Here is a 15076-nt window from a genome sequence, read left to right as displayed (position 1 = left end):
ATTGCTTGTCAGTTCTCATCTCATCTCATTATCTCTAGCCGCTTTATCCTTCTACAGGGTCGCAGGCAAGCTGGAGCCTATCCCAGCTGACTATGGGCGAAAGGCGGGGTACACCCTGGACAAGTCGCCAAGTCATCACAGGGTTGATACATAGACAACCATTCACATTCACACCTATGGTCAATTTAGAGTCACCAATTAACCTAACCTGCATGTCTTTGGACTGTGGGGGAAACCGGAGCACCCGGAGGAAACCCACGCGGACACGCGGAGAACATGCAAACTCCGCACAGAAAGGCCCTCGCCGGCCCCGGGGCTCGAACCCAGGACCTTCTTGCTGTGAGGCGACAGCGCTAACCACTACACCACCGTGCCGCCCTGCTTGTCAGTTATTCAGGGGAAAAAGCTTTGGCTCGGGCTGTGGCTCAGTGACACTATAACGTCACCATTTGTAATTGAGTTTTGTGCCCGACATATAGTTTCACATACACGCATCAAATGTGGTACATGTGGGTCTCCCTAAGATGAACACATTTGTAGTATACATTGCATTAGCCACGCCCAACAGTGAGTGAGTTATTTTGGATTTGTGTATTTTGGCACATGCTACATTTGCTTATGGCAAATCTTAAAGGTATGGTTTTATACGGTAATCCCATCTCAAATAAGGAAAAGGACAGACTGTTCTAAAATCAGCACCTTAATAATTTGTCAACTCTGCTACTTTGGCCATGTTTAACGGATGCAGAAAAGCAGATTACCTAGATACCTACTTGACTGGGTCCTTGCCAGTGGTTGTTGGGGTGTTGGTTGCCTACAGACAAATCTGATGCAACCTCTACAATCAGACGTGGTGCTATTTTTGGGAGAGGGGTGCAACTTGGAGCTGGCTAGGCTTTATGCAGAGAACAGGGAAAGATAGAGACAACTCCTTTCCACCGTCAAACATGACCTGACCTATAGTGAGCAAGCAGATCTGCACTAAAGTGGATGAAGACCAGTCCAAGTCCATGGTCCTATAACTATTTATACATTCATGTCACATCATTGCAGCAGACATATACTGATGGCCCAGGTTGTCCTTAAAAAAAAAAAAAATCTATCGAACATGATTGATTGTTACAAGGTTGAGGTTATACAAGCATTATTACACAAGGAGACCAGGCGGAGAAAAAATAGGGAAAGACCTAAGAGGGTTAAGAGAAGCAAACCTCATATTTTTGTTACTTTGGTTAATTGTGGTGTTAATGTAATGATTGCCGGGGTGAAGGTTGACGATATATCCCAAGCTTTACATATAGCTCTCCACTATTCAGGTAATAGTGCAACTCATATGATCGGCATCTATTACAGTTTGTATATGAAATCATCAATATTCTTCACAAGCGGTATAGTAATGCATCACAAACCAGCTCGTGAATTTTAAAGTGCACAAAATATTTAAACATTGCACATTATGACTTGCATACCAAAACTGTGTGCTGCCTATAATACCACTGTCTTCCAGATACAAAATCTATTATTTCTAATGTTAAAAATACTCATGACCTTTACCACATACATCTAAAGTGTAAAACTAGAGAATTTATCACATGCATAGAGAATTTAGCCTATACAATGTAAGCATGGTCAAGAATCTAAATTTTTGATATGCAAATTGATGTAATTAATGCAGTGATGTTGCACAAGAGGGGTGTTAATTTATTACACACCATGCTTATGAAGGTTAAATTGCACAAAATGCTTAGAACTTGAGATATATGATTTACACCTAAACTGTGTCCTGTAGTTAATACACAAAAACTGATACCTCCAATGTTTAAATCTCTTTTTGCGCACACACATGTAAAGTAAAGGCAAGGTCTCAAAATGAGATTACATGCATTTCACCATTGTATATGAAAGTAAAGAAAATTTGTCATGTATATTTACACAGCACATAAAAGGGGTTATGGTACTATTGTAAGTTACACAAACAAGTGAAGTGTAAAGATTAAGTGTCGGTGTATACTGTCATTGAGCATAATGAGATTTTATATGTTAAGGTTCTCCTTTCTCGAAGTTTTATTTAGAATTATGAAACTGATGTTTGTTGTCTAAAGAAGCGAAGCGCACACGTGAATGTAACAGTAGCGTTTGTGTTTGTTTGCTTATATCTCAGCAAGTGATTTGGACAGGTGTGGTGTAGCTGGGAAATGTTAAAATGTACATAATTTAGCCACTTAAGCAAGGGCACAGCAGGGAGATGAACCCCACTCCAGACAAGGGTCACAATGTTGATCTACAGTATGTGGTTGACATGTTAGCGGTTTTGTTAATTCACTGATGTCAGGAGGCATTTCACATGCTTTTTTTTTTGGGGGGCTTTTTTCACCTTTTTCATTATTGGATAGGACAGTGTAGAGACAGGAAATGAGCAGGAGAGAGAGACGGGGAGGGATCGGGAAATGACCTCAGGCCGGAATCGAACCCGGGTCCCCGGATTTATGGTATGGCGCCTTATCCACCTGAGCCACAACGCCCCCTTCACATGCTTTCTAAAAAATTAACTCTTTTTTTTTTTTTTTTTTAAAAAGGAAGCATGTGAAATATTGTGGTGGTATGCTAATCTGGTGATGGCCCCAAAAGTGTGAAGGCCCTTCATCACCACTTGTGACCTATATTTTGGATTGAAACCATGAAGATGGCTTTGGACTGCAATTGCCATGATAATTTTAGGATTGCAGTTGCACACACATGCATTCATGGCAACAGTCTTGCACTCAGTGAACAGGTGATAACTTCAACAAAATAGACCTTCATTTTAAAACTATAAGGAATTTCATGATTATACAATTATACTTTGACAATATAGTACATGGTTATAGAGGCGAGTTATTTATAACCACACTATTTGGTGTCACTTGAGTCTGGTTCCGATCAAGATTTCTTCCTCATGTCGTCTCAGGGAGATTTTTCCTTGCCACAGTCATTTCTGGCTTGCTCATTATGGATAAATTTATATTCATGTATGTAAAATTTACATATTTTTGTCAAGCTGCTTTGTGACATTGTTCACTGTTAAAAGTGTGATACAAATAAAATTGAATTGAAATGCATTCTGCATATTTTCTATTTTTTTAATCATTTGTGAATTAAAAGTTACTATTTTTTCCAGCAGCTGTGTTTTTATCTCTCTCTCTCTCTCTCTCTCTCTCTCTCTCTCTCTCTCTCTCGTTAGTGGTTTTTCAGTGTCTCTAGGGGTAGGGTTAACATATTAATAAAAATCCTTACAATACAGACCACACCCACTTCCAGATTAAATCCAGATATGAAAACATACAGTATATAAAATATCTCGAGCACTAAACAGATCCCGATGTCATTGCATTGCATCTCTAATGCATGTTAAAATTATGTTAACACTTAAATGGTAGAAACCATTTATTCACAAAACATACATCATATGTACAAGAAGATTTACAGGACGGTCTCAACCTGTTCGCCATTGTGTTCAACACACAAAAAACAGCGAGCAACAGTACCATTTAAAGCCCGGACACACATTTCGTGAGAAATAGATGATACCGAAGTCCTTATTCTGTCCTTGAGGTCATTGATATCACAAACTTTCCTGCTATACATGTGCTCCTTCACCATACCCCATAACCAGAAATCACAGGGTGTCAAATCAGGGGAGTGTGGAGGCCATGGCAGTGGTCCACTGCGACCTATCCATTGACCTGGAAATGTGTGTAATAATCCATTAGTGTTAACATAATTTTAACTACCTCTGTATATACATGCAGTGTGTGTGTGTATACAACCCTGATTCCAAAAAAGTTGGGACGAAGTACAAATTGTAAATAAAAACGGAATGCAATAATTTACAAATCTCAAAAACTGATATTGGATTCACAATAGAACATAGACAACATATCAAATGTCGAAAGTGAGACATTTTGAAATTTCATGACAGCAACACATCTCAAAAAAGTTAGGACAGGGGCAATAAGAGGCTGGAAAAGTTAAAGGTACAAAAAAGGAACAGCTGGAGGACCAAATTGCAACTCATTAGGTCTATTGGCAATAGGTCATTAACATGACTGGGTATAAAAAGAGCATCTTGGAGTGGCAGCGGCTCTCAGAAGTAAAGATGGGAAGAGGATCACCAATCCCCCTAATTCTGCGCTGACAAATAGTGGAGCAATATCAGGAAGGAGTTCGACAGTGTAAAATTGCAAAGAGATTGAACATATCATCTACAGTGCATAATATCATCAAAAGATTCAGAGAATCTGGAAGAATCTCTGTGCGTAAGGGTCAAGGCCGGAAAATCATACTGGGTGCCCGTGATCTTCGGGCCCTTAGGCAGCACTGCATCACATACAGGCATGCTTCTGTATTGGAAATCACAAAATGGGCTCAGGAATATTTCCAGAGAACATTATCTGTGAACACAATTCACCGTGCCATCCGCCATTGCCAGCTAAAACTCTACAGTTCAAAGAAGAAGCCATATCTAAACATGATCCAGAAGCGCAGATGTCTTCTCTGGGCCAAGGCTCATTTAAAATGAACTGTGGCAAAGTGGAAAACTGTTCTGTGGTCAGACGAATCAAAATTTGAAGTTCTTTATGGAAATCAGGGACGCTGTGTCATTCAGACTAAAGAGGAGAAGGACGACCCAAGTTGTTATCAGCGCTCAGTTCAGAAGCCTGCATCTCTGATGGTATGGGGTTGCATTAGTGCATGTGGCATGGGCAGCTTGTACATCTGGAAAGACACCATCAATGCTGAAAGGTATATCCAAGTTCTAGAGCATCATATGCTCCCATCTAGACGATGTCTCTTTCAGGGAAGACCTTGCATTTTCCAACATGACAATGCCAAACCACATACTGCATCAATTACAGCATCATGGCTGCGTAGAAGAAGGGTCCGGGTACTGAACTGGCCAGCCTGCAGTCCAGATCTTTCACCCATAGAAAACATTTGGCGCATCATTAAACGGAAGATACGACAAAAAAGACCTAAGACAGTTGAGCAACTAGAATCCTACATTAGACAAGAATGGGTTAACATTCCTATCCCTAAACTTGAGCAACTTGTCTCCTCAGTCCCCAGACGTTTACAGACTGTTGTAAAGAGAAAAGGGGATGTCTCACAGTGGTAAACATGGCCTTGTCCCAACTTTTTTGAGATGTGGTGTTGTCATGAAATTTAAAATCACCTAATTTTTCTCTTTAAAGCTGGGATAGGCTCCAGCTTGCCTGCGACCCTGTAGAAGGATAAAGCGGCTACAGATATGAGATGAGATGAGATGATACATTTTCTCAGTTTAAACATTTGATATGTCATCTATGTTCTATTCTGAATAAAATATGGAATTTTGAAATTTCCACATCATTGCATTCCGTTTTTATTTACAATTTGTACTTTGTCCCAACTTTTTTGGAATTGGGGTTGTGTACACACATTTTATTTTTATATATATATATATATATATATATATATATATATATATATATATATATATATAAAATTAATAGCAGTACAGTAGAATACACAAAATGGTTTTCCCTTTTGCTGTTTTTTGAGCATCATTTGCCGAGAGAGGGCTCTCTGACACCGTGGTACTTGATTTACCTACCTTACACCAGTCTGCATGTGGAATGTAGAATATAAAAGTGCTTGACAATCAAACGCATGCATGCATGCACACACGTACATTAGACTTTGTGAAGCAATCTAGTTATTTATTATCCAAATTATATCAATCAGTTCATGGAGTATGATGTATGATTGCTTGAAGTATCCAGGCAAAATTAGAAAGCAATTTCGGCAGTTTCCATGCTGATGTGCAATTATAAGACTAGACTGGAATATCTAACCATGAAATAATACAGTACCACTCCTTATGCTTGAAATTATATTTCAAAGCATTTTCATAATATTATTCTTTCCACACCGAGTAAGACCTTTTTGATTTATAGCTCATTTTAATTTTCTTACCATAGTGCTTCTCACGGTTTCTCCGTTCATTCTAAGTAAACACAGCTCTCCACCACATCCTCTTTTTCCATCTTCCATTAAAGTGGTGAAGGAAAGAATTCAGGATGGGGGCCTTTCAAATGTTTCAGTTTGGGCCAATAATTCCAGATGAAAAATAGCAGTTGTGCATTTTGATAATGGAGAATAACTGAAGATTCAAAGAGCCAGGTTAGTGAAGTACATTACTTGGGTCACAACCTATAATGGCATTATTAATGATTGCTTTCAGACAAATACAGGGAAATAAAAAGAAAAGTAAAAAATTAGTCTGTACCAATAATATTAATTATTTATAATAACTTATTATTAGAGCCAGGATGCCGGGCATCAGTCACTTTTACCATCTTGTTCTCACTTGTCAGAACCTAAGTCTTCTTCCAACTCTGTTACAAGGTTTGTGGGATTTGAGTCCAAACAGAACAATTGTATGTCATCAATTTAAGTAATATAGAGTAGTTATAACTTCTCAGTGGAAGTGATATTACATGTGTTTTAAGACTGAGTGGTTTCATGCTTTTTAGCACATTTTTCATTTGAGTTTTTGCTAACAATTTCTTTGGTTTCAAGTAGACTTCTTTGATGGTTTTTAAGAGTAATCTCAGAAGCTGCACTGGTCAACTTTAATACCCAATGTCGAGTGCACGCTGCATAATTTTTTGCTGTGTGATGAGGGAGATTGAAGCACAAAGCATGCTCATGCAAGTTTTTATTTTCTCCCTTGAAAATGATACTTTCATGCCCTTTTCTCTTTCTCAAATTACAACCATGTCCCTGAGGACAGCTGACAGCTGTAATTGAACAGTGATTTGCATTTACGTTTGGCATAACTGCCACGCAGTGATGAAACTGAAATGCAATGCAATGGGTAATTACATTCACACAAAGTCTGCCTTTTAATTCTTAAGAAGCAAGCCCCTGAATTTACTGAAGAGATCAAGTGACCTAAGAGCAATGCAATAAAGGGTTTGTTTTTCAGTATGGTATGTTTTCAGCATATAACTAATGGAAGGTCAGTACAGTTTGTGTATTGTATTGCACATTTTTGTCACCAGTATGATTTGCTTTACATTCTTGTCCCTTTTCAGCCCTGATTTCCCAGTTGGGAAATAAATTTGAGGCTTGATGATTATTCTCTACATGCTCCCAAACTCTGTGGCTGTTTTTCATCACTGTCCTTGGGACTAGTTGCAAGTACAGCAATGGGGGGGAACAGCCAATGAAAATCAAAGAGGAAATCAAATTCATCTGCTCTCATACACTTCAGATCCCTCAATCCATTTTATCATCCTTCTGTTTGTTGGGGAAGTCGAGGGCAAATTGTAAACACAATAATATTTGCTTCTGTATGAAACTGTTTGGTATATCATACCCAAAAAGTTATTAGGAACAGCAAAAATAAAAACAAACAAGACATTCTTATAAAAATGGCTGTTTCATTTCACTATACCTTCAGTTCTCCTTGCAGAATAGACCTCCCTTCATGCATCTTACCAACCAAACCCCCTCAAACATTTGCTCTTATTTCACTTTTGTTCTTGTTTCCAAGTGACATAATGGACAAGTCTCACATTTAATTTTTTAGAAAACGTGGGATTTGGGGATCTGGCATGCTTTCGCAGGGATCTCTACTGGTGAAAAAATTGGTGTGTGTGAGAGAGAATGAGCATCATCTACCGGTACAAGTGATCATGTAGTGTGTAAACCCACTATAATCCCATGCAACTGATCACAAGTGATTTCAAGTCAGAGAACGGTCAGTTCTTGAAGTTGATGTGTTGCAAGCAGGGAAAAATGGGCAAGTGTAAGGATTTGAGCAACTTTGACAAGGGCCAAATTGTGATGGCCAGATGACTGGGTTTGAGTATCTCCAAAATGGCACATCTTGTGTGGTGTTCCTGGTATGCAGTGGTTAGTACCTACCAAAAGTGGTCCAAGAAAGGACAACCGGTGAACCGGCAACAGGGTCCTGGGTGTTGAAGGCTTGTTGATTTTGCATGGGCAATGATGGCTAGCCCATAGGGTCCAGTCCCACAGAAGAGCTACTGTAGCACAAACTGCTGAAAAAGTTAATGCTGACACCTTTCTGTTTTAGCCAGCATTTAACCTTTTCAGCAGCTTGTGCTACAGTGGCTCTTTTTCTTCTTTATATAAGTAATATATCAATCCTTTCTGTCCTGGGTTTCAGTTTGATACCAGGCTCTTCATTTCACAGGCGCATATATAGATGTAAAATGTGTGTGCACATGCTATACTGTTTTGTTTCTAGTGTTGTGGCTCACTGTGCAAAACTTCAGTTGACGAATCCGGCAAAAAATGTTTTGCCTTCCCTTGTTTGGTTTACACGCGGCTATGCGAAACCCATATATTAGACAGCTGTCTTGTGTCAGTAGCAAAAGCACACTTTTTTTTTTCAGTACCAAAGGTGGTCATGTTACTCCTCTTTATCAAAAACCAATACACTTCTTTTTGTTTTGCTTTTAAATAGCTCATCAGTCGAAAGGACAAGGCCACTTTTGAGAAGCTGGACTTCTTGACATCAAAAGAGGAGAACTATACCCGGATGAGGGAGCACATCAAGTCCCTCAAAATGGTTCCCTGCATCCCTTATCTGGGTGAGTGTCACAGAGTCCTATTTTATGGATGCCTCTTGTGAAGCCCAAACAGTTTAGAATCAGCAAGATGTCATTGTTTTTTTTTTTTTTGAAAATGTGGAAGTGGTGCTGTTGTCCTCAGGGTTGGTGTTTTTTAAATGTGTGTCCAGCTGACAGGTTTTATGTAATTACTTTTGCATACTTTTTACGTTGATGTATTTTTCAGGGTCATTTGTCTTTTCACTGGTTACCAGTATCCACTTTAGATTTTTCTGCTTTAGATCAAGTGAGTGCTTGTAATCATCCTCGGCTTTTCATGAGCTTTGAACATTTAATGTATAGTTACTTCAGGCTTTGCCCTAATCTTTTAAACACAAATAATAGATCAAGCATCATTGTGTTTTAAGTGCCAGAGAAAGCCCCCCCCCCCCCCCCCCCCCCCCCCCAATTAATGGACCCATACACTTTTGTTGCCTTGCTTTTTCTTTTCAGAGTAAACTGTTACTATGGGGCTTTGTGGTGCACTGATTTGCCAGCCAATTTTCCATGGCCACAAAATTCTTGTTGTAATCCATACAAAGAAAACAGCATGCTTTGTGGTCTCCTACTGATTTATGCTTATTTTAAAAAACTACTAATTAAGGTATGCTTGCCAGTCAGGATCACTTTATGGAAATCAGCTAGTCCGAGGAAGATTCAGCTCGCTGAATTCAGTTGGAGCTGTTCATTAATTTGACAATAGATGCAAGGTGGAGTGGTCTATAACATCACAGCCTTTCACTGATGTGCTTTTTACGAATGAAAGTTTCAAAGTTCATTTCAAGGTCTTCTGATCTGGTCTCTTCTTATTTTTACTGTGTGGTGTAGATAATATGCATCAGTGTTGATGTTTTATTAATGTTCAGAAGAGAGAGATTTGAAATGTTAGGTATATGAATGGAATTCAGTAAGGCTTTGGTACTCTAGTCTCTTATTCATGTACCGAATAATAATGACGCCTGGCATCCATTTTTCAGCTATTATGACAGCTCAAATATCAAATAGCTCTGGATGTTTGTGAATCCGTTTCATTAATTGCAATAAATTAATTGCAGCTAAGAAGTAAATAACACCAATATTGCCTCTCTTCATCTATGTCATAGATAATGACTACTGCACCCCCACCCACAACACCTGTCCATGGTATTTTCCCGATGTGTCTGCGGAAAAGAACTGACAGAGACACAGATGTTAGAGCGATCCCAGTAAGCAGGGATTTACAGACAAATTAATCTCCCCTGGAAATTTTGGAGAGATTAATGGCAACACATCAGATGAATGCCTTCACTGAGTTCATCCAAAACCAACACCCTGCTGTGAAACCTCTTCAGTTCATTGAGTCTTACTCATGCTTACACATTGTAGTCAGCATGACAGATTCATTATAATGTCTCCAGCTGCTCTGCTCCCATTTGAACTGAATCCACGGGCTTGTTCAACTTGTTGATTCCTTGGTCAGGCTTTGCTACACACCTTGCTTACATGTCCATAACTTTTCCTTTAATTTCCTCCTATTGGCATGTCCCTGATATTTTTCTCCCCATCTCGGTCATGTCGAATGGAACTGTCACTGGCCTACCTCGTATATGTATTCTGTTTTGATTTAGACCTACAGTGGTATTCTACTCAAGGTTTTTCCAGCTTCACCAGGAAAGGACTCAGGCATGCTTCTGTTTATTGTAGGATTGAAGTTCACTACAGTTCTGCATTCATCCTTTGCATTTAAAAATTATCCAGTATTATCAGTTTGTGTATCCATGCATACACTGTGCTCCAGGTATGTGCACAATGAATACAAAATTTCTGACCCAAAATTTTGCCCCATTCCTTTTTATGTTCACCTAAATTTCTCAACTCTGCTTTATCCAAGTTTGATGTCAGAAATACAAAGAAAACTCTAGTCCAAAGAATTACTAGTTGGACACTAAAAACCATCTATTATACGGTCCTCCTTATAAGTCATGTCAAAGTTATAAATAGAAATATCTCAGTTGTCTGTAATGTACAGTATGGGCCTAATCTGCATTCTAAAGATGTCCGAGATGCTGTCTGGCAAAAGGTTTCCGACACTGTAGGTGCTCTTACTGAGCTAGAACAAACTCCTTGTAATATCTGTTCAGTCGGTGGCCTTTTTGTCAATGCTTCCTCAGTTTAAATAATTTATGGTCTTTGTAGCTTCAATAACACACCAAAAAAGCACACCTGCTGCTATTCGTGCATGTAAAAATCAGCGCAGCTGTTTTGTTTGGTAGCAGTGAGAGTTGATTGATGTATTAGTAAGATAAAAAAGACACCCTTAGTTGTGTGTATGTACATACGTATGTCTTATTTATTTATTTACTTATTTATAAAGGAAATGCCAGGGAGCTGTCCTTAAATACAGAGTAACTGCATGAATGTCCTATTTCATAATGTATAGTATAGTAGACAGATGCATCCAAAATAAACTGGTTCTCTTTAGATCTAATTAACAAATAAACTGTATCCATTGGCTATAGAAAGAGTCAATGACTGTATCGCGTATATTCTTCATTAATTATTAGGCTTATCTGCTGCCTTTGGCAGGGAGAAAGAAAACTAAAGCGTAATGTGTATATTAGGAGAACTTGCTTAACATTAATCCAAAAAAAAAAAAAGTCATAACTGTAGCAATGACAGTGGTGCCCTATACCTGGCTTTTCTAATTCCATATTTATTAATAAGACTATTGGTGAAAGGCAGGACTTGCATAATACAGCCTGTATGAGTGTCACATGCTCCTTCTGTTATTTCAGAGCAGTGGCTTATTTCCAGCAGTAGCTTGTCTAGAGTCCATACCAACTATGGTTACAAGCAAGTAGCAGCTGAATTGCATGATTAAATATTAACATATCTGCAGTTTGTTAATCACTCATCTAGGTATGTAAACACGGGAAAAATATATATATACAGTGGCATGCAGAAGTTTGGGCACCTTTGCTGAAAATGTCTCTTACTGTGAATAGTTAAGTGAGCAGAAGATGAACTGATCACTAAAAGGCATAAGGGTAAAGACGAGACATTTCTTTAATATTTTCCACAAGATTACATGTTTATTTCCATCATTTACAGGCATCTCATCTCATCTCATTATCTCTAGCCGCTTTATCCTTCTACAGGGTCGCAGGCAAGCTGGAGCCTATCCCAGCTGACTACGGGCGAAAGGCGGGGTACACCCTGGACAAGTCGCCAGGTCATCACAGGGCTGACACATAGACACAGACAACCATTCACACTCACACCTATGGTCAATTTAGAGTCACCAGTTAACCTAACCTGCATGTCTTTGGACTGTGGGGGAAACCGGAGCACCCGGAGGAAACCCACGCGGACACGGGGAGAACATGCAAACTCCGCACAGAAAGGCCCTCGCCGACCCCGGGGCTCGAACCCAGGACCTTCTTGCTGTGAGGCAACAGCGCTAACCACTACACCACCGTGCCGCCCCCATTTACAGGCATAAAATACCAAAAAATGAAAAGGACCTGAAGCAAAAGTTTGGGCACCTGACATGGTCAGTACCTAGTAAGTACCCTTTGGCAAGTATCACAGCTTGTAAACACTTTTTGTAGCCAGCTAATAATCTTTCAGTTCTTACTTGGGGGATTTTCACGCATTCGTCCTTGCAAAAGGCTTCCAGTTCTACAAGTTTCTTGGGTTGTCTTGCATGCACTGCTCTTTTCAGTTCTATCCACAGATTTTCAATGATGTTTAGGTCAGGGGACTGTGAGGGCCAGGATAAAACCTTTCGCTTGGGCCTCTTGAGGTATTCCATTGTAGATTTTGAGGTGTGTTTTGGATCATCGTCTTATTGTAGGACCCATCCTCTTTTTAACTTCAACTTTTTTACAGATGGCATGATGTTTGCTTCCAGAGTTTGCTGGTATTTATTTGAATCCATGCTTCCCTCGACCAATGAAATGGGCCCTGTGCCACTGGCTGCAACACAACCCCAAAGCATGATCGATCCACACCCATGCTTCAGAGTTGGAGAGGTGTTCTTTTCCTGGAGTTTGCCACCTTTTTTCTCCAAACATACCTTTGCACATTGTGGCCAAAAAGTTCTATTTTGATTTCATTAGTCCACAGGACTTGTTTCCAAAATGCATCAGGCTTGCTTAGATGTTGATTTGCAAACTTCAGACACTGAATTTTGTGGCTCAGACACAGGAAAGGTTTTCTTCTGATGACTCTTCCATGAAGATCATATTTGTTCAGGTGTTGCTGCATAGTAGAACAGTGCACTACCACTCCAGGGTCTGCTAAATCTTTCTGAAGGTCTTTTACAGTCAAACAAAGGTTTTTATTTGCCTTTCTAGCAATCCAACGAGCAGTTCTTTCAGAAAGTTTTCTTCATCTTCCAGACCTCACCTTGATCTCCACGGTTTCTGTTAACTGCCATTTCTTAACATTTATGATCTGAGGAAACAGCTACCTGAAAACACTTTGCTATGTTCTTGTAGCCTTCTCCTGCTTTTTGAGCATCAATTACTTTATCATTCAGAATGCGAGGGAGTTGCTTAGAGGAGCCCATGGCTGTTGATTTTGGGGACAAATTTGAGGAGTCAGAGAATTTATACAGCTTTGAAATCTGCATCATCTGACCTTTCCTAATGAAGAATTTGAACAAGCCACAGCTCAATAAGCTAATTAAGGTCTGGAACCTTGGTAAAAGTTACCTGAGAACTCAAATGTATTGGGGTGCCCAAACTTTTGCATGGTGTTCCTTTTCTTTTTTCACTCCTCCAATTGTACAAAACAAAAATAATACACAAATCTTGCATAAAACACTGAAATGTCTCGTCTTTACCTTTATGCCTTTTGGTGATCAGTCCATCTTCTGCTCACTTAACTATTCACAGTAACAGACATTTTCAGTAAGGGTGCCCAAACTTTTGCATGCCACTGTAGTATGTGTGTGTGCGGCATGCAGTGTGCTCTTACCCTTGTGCTATACTAAGGTGTGCTAATGTATCGATGTGTTTTAGCTCTGTATCAGAAATCATCTCCGTCCATACTAACGTGCCTGAAAATTCATATCACATGACCATTCATGTACACTGGGCATGGACATGCCAGTATAAACGGCTGGTGCCACTTGTTTCCTTTCCAAAAAAAAGGGGGGGGGGGGTCACATGATAGGAATATGATGAATCAGGGAAGGACGCATCATGACTGATAAGACCCAATCAGGAAGCAAATGTGTCTGTCTGTATCGTTGTTTCCAAACATCTCTGTTTATGCCAGTCTGTGCTAAAATGCTACCACAGAGTTTTCAACCTAAAACGGTGCCAGGAGCCTTTCCAAAAGTGTCCATTTTTGGGAGAAGACCCCAGAGTAGTGTTGATGCCAAATGTAACTGTAACTAAAGTCCGGCGCACATGGGCGACTTCTCGTCGCAAGCAAATTGTGATTTTTGGATGCAAGTTTCCCCTCTCGGGTAGCTGCGTGTGCGTGTTATCTGCGACCAGTGGGCGATTTGGGGAGGGGGATGCAAGTAACGTGGAAATCATGTGACTACTTCATGGGTGGGGATGCAAGTCACGTGGAAATCACGTGACAATCACGTGACTACTTCACGGGCAGGGATTGGCTTAGCCTTTGGAGGTGATCACTTTGTTATCGCAAAGACAAGCACACGTGGCGACATCTCTGCAACAAGTGAGCGACTGGCTTTTTTTTTGTCGCAGAATATCAAGCATGTTTGATACCTACAATCTGTCGCAAGCAACAAAAAATCGCCGTCGCAAATATCCACACACACAGCAATTTTTCACTTGCATCAAAAAGTTGCACGACCAAGCGACGGAAAATCGCCCGTGTACGCCGGGCTTAAAGTGATGCGTTCTAAAGCTAAAACGTATTAATGTGCACGTAACCTAAAGACTTTCTATGTGTTGGATAGATGGTTGTTAACTAATCCTGTGATATAAACAGACAATAAAAAAAAAAAATCAAAACTTTTTCTGCAATACATTTACCACATCTCCTCATGTACCTGTACAACAGGTTGTACATTTTTATTTATTGCTGCAACAATTTAATGATGCAGTTACATTTATTACACTTGAAGTATAAACATTTTCTCCAAAATTATATATACAGAAATATGCTGGTTCCAATATTGGTTCCAACATTTATTATTGTACAATTTTCTGATTATTCAGAAGCAAACCTGGACATGTAGTAAAATCTGTAATAAACGGAAAGAATACCTAATCTTGATAGTGACATAGTATAAACTTCATTTTATAGCAAGATACAGTATATGACTATAATTATATTTTATGGATAATTATCCATTTTATTTTTATGTATATAGGCTATTATATTTGGCTCCAATCTTTACAAATGTGGGCAAATAGTGTTTGTTTTAAAGAAAATAATGAAACAAA

At 39.4% G+C, this 15076-nt stretch overlaps 1 protein-coding gene across 4 annotated transcripts in view; it reads left to right on the top strand.

Annotated features, from left to right (window-relative positions):
• ralgps1 (Ral GEF with PH domain and SH3 binding motif 1) overlaps window positions 1-15076 on the top strand; it is a 259497-nt gene that overhangs the window by 107632 nt on the left and 136789 nt on the right. For all 4 annotated transcript variants that reach the window (XM_060931718.1, XM_060931716.1, XM_060931717.1 and 1 more), the window contains one exon: window positions 8519-8645. In XM_060931718.1, the coding sequence (XP_060787701.1) occupies window positions 8519-8645 (127 nt within the window). The remainder of the gene's footprint in view (window positions 1-8518; window positions 8646-15076) is intronic.

This window comes from Neoarius graeffei, chromosome 10 (assembly GCF_027579695.1).
Source record: "Neoarius graeffei isolate fNeoGra1 chromosome 10, fNeoGra1.pri, whole genome shotgun sequence".
NCBI lineage: Eukaryota > Metazoa > Chordata > Actinopteri > Siluriformes > Ariidae > Neoarius > Neoarius graeffei.
This window is presented reverse-complemented; position numbering and strand designations above follow the sequence as displayed.